Here is an 11,638-nt window from a genome sequence, read left to right on the forward strand (position 1 = left end):
CACCTGAAATTCTAAGGTTGCTTCCAAAATGAGAGTTTCTATCGGTCAACTCAATAGAGGGAGAGGATACCATCAACTCACCTTTATTAAATAATGTGCTAATCATGAAGCCAAGCAGCACTGAGGAGACAGCAAAGCACAGGAAATAGAAGGTGATGAAGAATGGGTCACTGTATTGGAAGACTCGCTCATGTGTAATCTAATGAAATAATTAGGGAGCTGGTTTAGTAACAAGTGAAGCGATGGGGGGGCACTTGGACACACTGAAGTCAGTGTCCACGAAGGGCCATTCATCAGTGTCTCTTTCCCCTCTCCTGACAGACTACACCTTTTGAACTCCCACAGTGGAGCCAGCAGAAAAATACATTCACTCTTGAGCAAACTAACCCACTCTGCCCACACCTCAGCTTCTTCATCCTCCTTAAGGCTGTGACATGCTGAGTGCAAATGGATACTTGCCTTGAAGAACAGAATCCCACACAGCAAACAGATGATGATGAAATACATCAATAAGAAGGTGATGAAATAGGAAACCCAGAGCATAGCATTACTGAGTCCCACCATGAGCTGGTATTCCTGAAGAAAAATCAACACAAGCCAAGGGTTATAAAAAACACACTTCAAATGCCTTTGTGCGTCTTACTCTGCATGGCTTAACCATTGCCACCCCAGTTTACTGACAAGGAAATCAGACCTCGCAATAATCTAAGGACCTAACAGAATTTAGCCTTGCACTCAGTCAGTACTGTGATTTCAACACAGAATTCTGGGTCCAGATTTTTTTCTCCTAAGACTCAGTAAGTTCTGGTTCTGATATAAGAAACATTTTTAAAAACTAAAATAGTAAAAAGTTAAGATTAAGCTGGGCCCTGGTGGCACGTCTTGATCTTAGTCCTCGGGAGGCAGAGGCAGCTAGATCTCTGAGCTTGTGGCCAGCCTGGTCTGCAGAGTTTCAGGACAGCCAGGACTACACAGAGACCCTGTCTTACAAAACGAACAGATAAGCAAAGCTGAGATTAGTCTTCTTTTCATTATGCCCTGCTTCCAGGAAGCAATAACCCCACAAGGTAAACACATTTCAATTCCTCCGTAGATTTGAGCAGGGATAGGCAAACTATGATGCATGAGTTGATTTTCCACCTTAAATTTTTATAAAGCTTCATGGGCACATAGCTACTTTATGCCTTTCAACACTGCTGCTTTCATCCTAGAATTTATCTACACTAACCTCTTCTGGTTTTGCAAACTAGAAATCCAGAGGGCTGGAGAAATGGCTCCCTTGTGGAGATCATTGGCTACTTTACTTAGGCTTTCTGGTGCTGTGGTAAGATGGCATGACTGAAAGCAATTTAGGAAAGAAAAAGGTTTATTTTAGCTCACAAGTCAGAGAAGGAAGTGGAGGAGCTGATGCAGAGGCCATGAAGGAACACTGTTTACTGACTTGTTTCTCCATAGCCTGCTCCGTCTGATTTCTTATACAATTTAGGACCACCTGCCCAGAGGTGACGCCCGCCACCCATGATGGGCTGGGCCCTTGCCCATCAATCATCAATCAAGAAAATGCCCTACAGACCTGCTTACAAGCTAATCTTAGGGAGGCATATTCTCAGTTGAGAATCCCTCTCCTGAAATGACTCTAGCTTGTGTCAAGTTGGAAACAAAGAGAAGCCAACTAGCTCATCACTCTTGCAGAGGACCCGGATTCAGTTCCCAGCCCCCACAGGATGCTCACAACCATGTGTAACTTGAGTTCCAGGGATCCAACTCCCTCTTCTGTCCTTTGCAGGAAATAGGCATGCATGTGGTACATATGCATACATATATGCAAGCCAAATAAAACACATACAAAATAAAATAAGATTCGAATTAAAATGCCAAACTGAGATATGACAGTATTACAAATCATACTGAAGGACACCCTGTTCCTATCTATTCAAGCTGCCTTTTTGTGTCTCCAATGCCTCTCTTTCCTAAAGGCTAGTGATAAAGAAAAAAACTTGGAGCAATTCAATTTCACAGTTTACTTAATAAAAGCAATCGTTCATGGGAGGGGTCACACCTTGCAACAGTAGGGAGTCACTGAGCTCAGCTAGCAGTGTATGCAGATGGTATTACAGGAAAATGACATACAGAATATCTCTGTGTGATGGGTTCATCCAGTTTCTCCTTTTTATAAAGTCCAAGACCCCAGCCTACAGAGCAGTGCAGCCCACAGTGGGCCGGTCTCCCAACCTCACTTGACTGAATTAAAACAGCCCTGGATCACTCTGAGGTCTGTGACTCGGTAATTTGGATCCTGTCAAGGGGATGATATTGACCATCACATAGCATTAGGTAGAATGCTGCACAGAGATGTGGCTTTAGGACAAATTTAATCTACATTTACCACTTTCCCTTTTGACCAGTGTCAGGCTCTGGGAATAGCTACACAAACCACTACACATGATCAAGGCTCTGGATTTGGTTCAGGCCTGCAGAGAAAAGTAACGGACTAATTAACGAAACCATGAAAAGCACTCTGTTTCTGGGTAAGGACAAGAAGGAAAAAATCAAGGTGACCTGGGAGGGTCTACTGGCTGCCTAGGTAAGTGCTGGTAACTGCCTGACTGGTTTCAGTGGGAACTGAAGCAGAGCCCAGCAGCTGCCTTGAAGTGAAGAGACAGGGTAAGCCCAGAGAGGGCAAAGCAGCTGGAGTTTCCAGGACCAAATTTCAGAGAGGATAGCAGGATACGTGTTCCAGGCACTTTCATCTACGCTCCTAGCACCTCCATCTTAGAGCTCATGAGGACATACCCTAGGACCAGAACACAGCAACACAGGGAAAGAAGAAATTCCAGTTGCCACCAGCCATGATGAACACTAAACACCATCAAAAGAAAGTTATCTGCAAGGATTTTATGTGAGCAGTGTGTGCAGCTTAGTGGGCCGAGACCTGGATTTTCAACCTAAATACTACTGAGAAAATTTTCTGTGTAGAACATTGTCCTGTGTCTTTATGCATATCAAGGCTTCTTAACTTTGATATGGCTGGCAGTATAGTTGTTTATCACAGGACACTGTGGTAGGCATTATAGGGTATTCAACAGCCTCCCTGGCCTCTACCAATCCGATGGAAGTAACATCTATCTTAGTTATGAAAATTCCCTCCAAACATTGCCAAGTGACGTCTGGAGCAAAATTTCCCCAAACTGAGAATAAAAGATTTAGAATAAACTCTACTGTCATACCACCCAACAAAAAAACTATAACTTAATAGCTGGTGTGATGGCATATGTCCATAATACCACAATTTATGGAGCAGAATCAGGAGGATCATGAATTTGAGGCCATTATGAGCTATATAGAATATCCAGGCTAACCTGAGCTACATTTGAGACTCCATCTTAAAAAAAAAAAATGGGGGCCTATAGTTCAATGAAAGAGTACCTTCCCTGGCACATGCAAAGCCCTGGGTCCCATCCTTTGTACTGAAAAAAGAGTAGGAAAAGATCTCAAAGGATAAATGGTTTCTAGGACACCTAAGTGTGCCTCAAAATAAAACATAAACATGCAGGAATGTAAGATCCACTGATGTAAAAGTCACAATGTCTGGACTTCAATTAAAAATTTCCATGTATCATAAACAGTCCCCAAGGTGGCTTTGTCACTTGTGCCTTCTGGTGTTCAGATTCTTTGCTTGTGACTTCTTTTTAGTGTAAGCAGGTTGCAAAACATATCCCAATTAATAGGATGTGTGGAAGGTGATGAACTCGTGTGTCTGTAATTACATTGTACCCCATAAAGGTAGCCGATGCACTATGAGATTATCTGCTGCTCTGGATAAGAGCAAAAAAGAAACTAAAAGGAGCTGAATTTTACCCACAACCGAAGGAGCTAAGAAATGATTCTTTTCTCACCATAGCCTCAAACAGGAGAACAGCCTTTGCTGAAACCAAGTGTCATACCTGAATCCAAGACAGGGAGAAGACGAGGTGACAGGTGACTCGTTTGTTAAGGTGCAGTGCCCTTATATGGCAAAGGAGCAATAGAGCCCATCATGAGAAGATGTGCAAATTAGAAACCAGGAGATGAAGACATTATACTTTATTACAAGTCTGCTAAAGGATAGTGAATAAGGCACAACTCACCAGATAGGCATGCTAACAGTGGTAGCATCAAACAGAGTGAAGGAGGAAGTCTCAAAGTGCCCCCTGTCATTCAGGATAACATAATTATTATCCAGTATAACCTCATTATTATCCGGAATAAACCTAATTATTACCCACTATAACATACTTGTAAGTCACAAGAGTTCATCGCTGTTAACACATCCCATCTGTGGAAACAAGTTGTACCCATTACAGCTCCGGGGAGTATGATTGTCCATCAGATGCAAGAGAATCGTTATTGCACAATTCTGTTTAAGTAAAAGAGAGCCAGCACTAACATGGATTTTTATACAGTTGAACATCAATAGCCTTTAGGAACAAGAACACAAACTGGATTTGGACTTTTTTGCTTTGTTTAGTATTATTTTAATGAAGGCACAAAGTTAGTTTGGGTATAGAAGTAGTTGTGGGACTGGAAAGAGATTGGGGGGGGGGTAAAGATAACCAAAGTATAATGTATGAAAATTCTCAAAGAATTGATTTTTTTTTTTTAATTTTGGTTTTAAGGCAGGATCTTTTATGTAGTCCCGACTAGCCTACAACAACTTTGTGTAGATCGGGATGACCTCGAACTCACAGTGATCCATCTGCCTCTGCATCTCAGGTGCTGAGATTAAAGATGTGAATCACCATGTCTAGTAATAAAAAATATATTTAATAAAACAAAATGAGTACTAGCTTAAAGTGTCTGGTTTAAGTTTCTATGACATGAAGAATAAACTGGCTGTTTCAACTGGTAGTTAAAAAGAGATTTGAAAAAGATGATTCACTGGTTAGGGAAGAAAAGGTCTGACAGAGAGAAAAAAGAAGAATGGTTCAAAGTGATCCATTTTCACTTAGGGGCAAGGGGCTAATATGGAAACATTAGGGACAGACAGTTGTTGGCCAAACTGAAGAGAGTGTGCTGGCATAGCTAGATGGTGAAATATTAACAAAAGTTTTGACAACCGAAAGATGGCATTACCACAAATGGAGAAGGAGGGAGAGCCACGAGCGATTGCGAAGAAAGAGGGCTACATTAATTCCCATGTGTAAGGGATAAAAGAATTAAGAGACACAACCAAGACTCCTGCTCAGTTTTCCTTGGGCACCAACCTGGAGTGTCTCTAACCACTTCCATGGCAGAATATTAGTATCTCCATTTTAGAGATGGAGCACAGAGAGACTTCCCCAAACACTACAACAACAGAAAATGGTAGGGATATACATTATGAATTGTGCCACATGGGTAGAACTGAGAATTCGTTTTCACATGGGTGATTTGGGGCATCACAATTTCATTCCCTTAGCCAGGAAGGAAAAGAATGATTGTGCTCCCTGTTGAGATCTGTCTTTACTAAACTCCAGTGTCACTGTCCCTTTAGGAGTAAGTGGACTTACTCGACCTGGACATCATTTGACAAGCATCTCCAAACACCTTAGCAACAATATGATGTGCGGGGAAACCCTTCAAAGAAGTGTGTGTAAAGTTCAAAGACTCAAAGTCAGTCGTGTGCACATCCATTTCCACTGATGTCTACTTCCTAAATTAGATCCGTGGATCAATCTCTGTCCCCATTCACTAAGACAACTTCCCTCAGTTTTTCCCACCTTTTCCCTGGCCTCTCAGAATTACCTTAAAATTACCTTCTTGTCTTTAGTCTTGCCTAAATGGCCAAGCTTTGTCAGCAGATAATGACCCATGGACCATTCCATCACATAGGCCATTTCTGTATATAAAACCTAAAAATGTATTTTGCATTTTTTAACGATTAAAAGGAAATGGGAAGGAATGTGTAATGGTGAGGCATGCAACCTCTGGTGTATTTTCTGTCTTTTGCTTTTCCTTCAAGTCAACCAGCCCTCCATACCTCTCTCCACATTTGCTCTCTGTGGAGGTAAACATGCTGGGCACAGGACTAGCTTGTGCCAAACCCCTTCCTCTGGTAGCATCTACCTATTGAACTATATCATTCACCACTGCTCAGAACAAGCAAAGCCATCTCTGTACTTCAAGAATAACTTTTCCCCTTTTTTTCTCTAGCTATTGTCAATAGGGAGGGCAGCAATGAACGTGGATGAGCATGTATCTCTGTAGCTGGATATAGAGTCCTCTGGATTTATGCCCAAGAGTTAAGGTGCAGTGAGAGCTTATGGCAGACCTGACTTTTTGAAGCGCCGCCACACTGGTTTCCATAGTGGCTGTGCCAGTCTGCACTGCCTCTGCTAAGGAATATGTATTTTCCTTCCCCCGCAGCCGTGGAAGCATTTGCTCTCATTGTTTTTTGTTTGTTTTGTTGTTGTTGTTTTTTTTTTTTAAATCTTAGCCATTCTGACTTGAGTAAGATAAATTCCCAAAGTAGTTTTGATTGAATTTCTCTAATAGCTAAGAACATGAAACATTTTTTTTAAAAAATGTTTTTCAGCCATTTGGTTTTCATCTGTTTTTTTAAAGCAGGCTGTTTTTTTGATGTTGAATTTCAAGTTCGTTGCATATTCTAGATACTAACCATCTCTGTCCAATGTCTGGCCAGTAAACACCTACTTGGGTAATTAACTCAACTTAACTAAACTTTGAACAATGTTCAAGTAGAGAGTTGTCTTCTTTTTTTTTAAACTACTGGTTGTAGGATGATTATAGATGGTTCTAAAGATTTTTAAAATAATATCTCATTAACTGCCCTAGTAACCACAAAAGTAGCTACTGCAGTCTTCAATTTATGGGTAGAGAAACAGAGAATGATCACAGAGTTAGCCACTGATAAAGCCAGACTTTAAACATGAAGTCCATCAGAGTCCTTAGAGCAAAGGATGTGATTAGTAAGTAAGCATTAAACAAGTTGATGGACAGGTTAATGCTCACAGCTTCCTGACTACAGCTACTATTGTTGATAATGAAGTCTTGATTTACTTCATACTGAAATCATCACAAGGAAGATCACAGGATGTAGCAGTTAAGATATATTTTAGGTTACGTAATTCAAGACTTTGTCTGAGTCTCTCCTTGTTGCTCATTTCATCCCACAGACATTTTCGGGGCATTATTATCTGACTCTTTTCCATAGTGTTCTCTTAGTCATTTAGTCAAATCAAGAATTTATTTCTTAAAAAAAATTCAAATTTCAGAAAATTGATCATTGGCCCCGTGCACACTCCAGACAGCCCATGTTTGCATGCAGCTCTCACAGGATGTCTATTTAGCAGTGGCAGGTGTGCAGGAACTGCCCAACCCTCCACACACATCTATTCTGCTGCAGAACATTACAAATAAAGTGAAATTACCTTTAATCTCTTTTCCTTTTCCAACATAATGGTCCCAACTATGACAAGTGACATTTGAGTAAATGTAAATAAAATTGTCCAAGGGAACATTTCAATGAAAGTCCACAAGAAACTGTCGTGAATGAAGGCCGGGTATGGGAATCTCCTCGCATAAATTTCGGTGTTAGCAAACATGGCTTCAGCTTTTCTGCCACTGTGATACATCATGATGGCCTTGTCTACAGAATGCTGCATGATAAGAAATCCTTCTGTGATGTATCCTAAATGAAAAAAAAACAAGCAAACAAACAAAAAACAAAACAAAACCAGAGATTGTCAAGTTCAAGATAGTACCATAGGACCAGGGAGATGACAGTAGCAATTTGGATAATTCAAGACTTCTAACAATTTCACAAATACCTGTTATGAGCTGAGACACATATAATGAACACCATGAGATCTAATTGCTGTCTTCTCAAAATTAAAATATCCCATGGAAATAATATCCTAACTTTGAGATGTCTTTATCAGCCAAAGTGAATGATAATTTTAAAATTGTAAGCAAACCTCTTGTTCTATATCTGTGACCTTCCAAAACTGCAATGTTGAAGCCTAATACTTGATATATTTTAAAGAGGTAAGGCCTGTAAGAAGTGACTGAGCCATACCTACTCCATCCTTATGAATGGAACGCTCTTAAGGGGATAAACAGGAGGGGCTTAGTCCTTTTTTGCTTCTTCTCCCACTAAAATGTGATGAAACCACCATACCTACACCCAAAGGATGGAGCAAAAGCTCCCACTTGGGAAGCACACAATGGGCCATTACTAAAGCTCTTCTGGTTGGTGCTGGGAGCTTGTACTTCCTAGCTTCCAAAACTACGCATTGTGATATTTTGCTATACCACCATAGAATTGACTAAGACACTTCTACACACTGAGATATGACATAGGAAGGAAGCTCTAAGCAAGACGTAAATCTGATGTACTACAACATCAAAACAGAATAAAGTCAACACAACCACATCCAAGGAGATGAAAAATGTACATACGCCAAACTAAGACATACTGGGAAGACAAAGGTAACACAAGTAAGTGAAAAGATGTCTCCTGTTGTGTTAGGATGATGAGTACTGTTTAATGGCCATGCGCAGACAGACCTACAGACTCAATGAAAATCTATACAGAACCTCAAAGGGCATCATAAGTAACCAAAACAATGTACAGAAAGAAGGCTAAAGCTGGAGCCTTTATGTACACTTACTATAAAGATGTAGTAACCAAAAAGAGTCGATCATAGAGTACGTGGAGAGACATACAGACAATAGTGTGTCCATAGTTAATAATACTATAGTGTGCACTTTTTAAAAAATCATTAAAGGTAGACCCTTAATGTTTGAAATTCACCTTTAAAAATTCATGGAGCAAGACTGGACATGGTGCTGCATACCTTTAATCCCAACACTCAGGAAGCAGAGGCATCTCTATGGAGTTCAAGGTCAGCTTGGTTTACACAACAAGTTCTAGGCCAGCCAAAAATGAAACAAAATCTTATATAGCAACATGTGCTCCTGACCTCTCACCCACTGCCTTTCTCAGACTCTCTGTGTGGCAGTTGCTGTGTGGATATGGTCTGCTGCTTCGTGGGTTTCATCTGTTGAAAACTGAAAACTGGGCAATGTGGAAGTGTTGGAATCCTTGACAAGTGGGAGCATACTGGGAGATCATTGACTTCAGAACAGGTTAATATGATTTCACAGAATGGACAGGTCTGGTGAGTATAAGGTAATTCCTGTGAGCCTCATTGTAAACGAGGAAGCCTGAGTCTTCACTGCTCCTTTGCTCCTGATCACATGCATGCGTCGTGAGCATACAGACACACCTTTCTGCTTTCCCACTATGTTGCTATGTAGCTGGGAGAAATAGAAAACAGGAAGGCAGTCTGTGGCCATGTGGTTTAGACAATCCAGGTAAACAGCACCCAGGCTCGAGTAGTCACACATAACGGCTAACGCCAAAGTTCTAATAATTGGTAAATAGAACATTGGTGGAGGAAATAAGAAAGGAAGAAAGAAGGAAGAAAGGAAGGAAGGAAGGAAGGAAGGAAGGAAGGAAGGAAGGAAGGAAGGAAGGAAGGAAGGAAGGAAGGAAGGAAGTTTTTGCAAACATACCTTTTCAATCTGGGGATGGTGTCACTTATAATCCTAACATGTGGGAGCATCAGGCAGGAAGATAATCCCAAGTTTGAGGACAGCATAGGCTACATAACGAGCTTAAGGTGATCCTGGGCTACACAGTCAGACACTATCCAAAAAATCCAGTGGTGGTGATAGTGATGATGGTGATGGTGATTTGATAAATGACCTATTTTTCTAAGACTTTATCTAGTTTGGCTAAACAACTTTTATTCCACGGATATCACCGAATTTTCTATTATGTCTTCCCAAAGAATATCTTTAGGATGCAGTGTATTAATTTTAAGAGACTAGACTTATTTTAAACTTACAGTTAAAAAAATATTTTAAGTGTCTTTGATAAAACAAGATACTACACAACCTTCAACTCTCAAACAACCACTCATACCTTTGTAGATATATATTTTTCTATAGTCTTAATGCTATATATATAGATCAATATTTTTCAGTTTGTGATTATTTTAATGGCCACATCGACTTGTCAGACTGATATATTATTTGCAGAATGTGTCTGTGTGTGCGCATTTGCCCACGCATGAGTTTTGCAGAAGTCAAGGCTGACTTCACTAAGGATCTACCCTGATAGATCTACCCTAGATCTAGATCTTCTCTGCCTTGCTTATTTGAGACAGGATCTCTCAGTCAGTCTAGTGCTCCTGACTCTGGCTGTGATGGCTGCAGCAAGCCTCGGTGACACGCCTGTCCACATCCCCAGTACTGAAGTTACAGGTGTGTCCGTGCCAGCTTTTCCATGGCTGATGGGATCTGGACTTAGGGCCTCATATTTGGGCAACAAAGCAAGAACATCACCTGTTGAGCCATTTCCCCAGCTCCAACTGGCACATTCTAGATGAACAGTGTACTTGTTTAGATGATTATAGAGAGAAAGTGAAGCAAAATTTATCAATTAATTATATAACAGCAGATAAAAGAAAATTTTCTTCATTTACCCAAAAATGAAGAAAAATGGTAATAGATTTATAAGGTATCACATTTTATGTTTGTTAATAAAGAAAATAAAATTTAAACCGTATTAAACATAATAAAAAAATAAATCAACTTGTTCATACAGATGGGGAAAAAAACAAAAAAACAAAACAAAACAAAAAAAAATGAAGCATGTTCCAAATGACTGTCCACACACAGTAAAAGAAACAATGAAAGTGTACTTAAGGCTCTGCTAACCAGGGTCTCCCCCGTCGCTTTCCAAGAGGTTCCGGGGCCCTAGAGAAGGCACAGATGGGAAGAGAGACGATGTATTCCACTCTGTATCTTCCCGGTACTTAGATGGCTTTAACACATTTTCAGGATCATAGAGATGACCAAAGCGCAAAGTATATTTTACCTAGAACAACAAGTCAAAGGAAGACATGTTAAACTTGGGATCCTTGAAAAGCAAAGATTAGCAGTGATCAAAAAGTTGTAGGTGTTTTTAATTGAAAATTCAGTTTGGGGGACATAAGGGTAATGTGGGGATGCCAGTGATAAAAATGACAGCATCGTTGTGACACAGAAAACTAATACGCCACACAAGCTATAATCACAGCCGAGACTCAACGCGATCCAAACTGCATACGGTCCTCCCCCTTCCTTCTTTATGACATTTTGCTTTTGAGTTGCAAAGGAGCAATAAGGGTTCAATAGTCACCACTGTAACTGTGCTTTTTCAAATTCCACCTCTGTTCTGCCTATTGAATAAACATTATTTTTAAATCTACTAGAGAGTTTGGGAAAATGGCTTGGTCATAAAGAGTACTCACTGCTCTTGCAGAGGCCCTGGGTTCAGTTCCCTGTACCCACATGGCAGCTCACAACCATCCACAACTCCAGTTTCAAGAGGTCTGATGCCCTCTTCTGATCTCTTAAAGGAAGACTTACACATGATGTGTGCATATACGCATGCAGGCAAAACATTCATACACATAAGAGATTAAACAAATATAAAAATATTTTTTTCAATCTGTAAGAGGGGCAAGGGAAATGGCTCAGTAATTAAATACTGTTCAGCAATTAGAAACAACGAATTCACAAAATTTTTAGGCAAATGGTTTGATCT

The 11,638-nt window shown here is 40.3% G+C and overlaps 1 protein-coding gene across 1 annotated transcript in view; it reads right to left on the minus strand.

Moving 5' to 3' along the window:
* The window catches only part of LOC127679259 (phospholipid-transporting ATPase ABCA3-like), a 115,382-nt gene that overhangs the window by 98,099 nt on the left and 5,645 nt on the right, over positions 1 to 11,638 (minus strand). The window contains exons 4-7 of the mRNA XM_052174979.1: positions 10,768 to 10,927; positions 7,410 to 7,669; positions 460 to 576; positions 82 to 199 (exon numbers count right to left, since the gene is read on the minus strand). Of these exons, the coding sequence (XP_052030939.1) occupies positions 82 to 199; positions 460 to 576; positions 7,410 to 7,669; positions 10,768 to 10,927 (655 nt within the window). The remainder of the gene's footprint in view (positions 1 to 81; positions 200 to 459; positions 577 to 7,409; positions 7,670 to 10,767; positions 10,928 to 11,638) is intronic.

Source organism: Apodemus sylvaticus, chromosome 1, assembly GCF_947179515.1.
Source record: "Apodemus sylvaticus chromosome 1, mApoSyl1.1, whole genome shotgun sequence".
Taxonomy (NCBI): Eukaryota; Metazoa; Chordata; class Mammalia; order Rodentia; family Muridae; genus Apodemus; species Apodemus sylvaticus.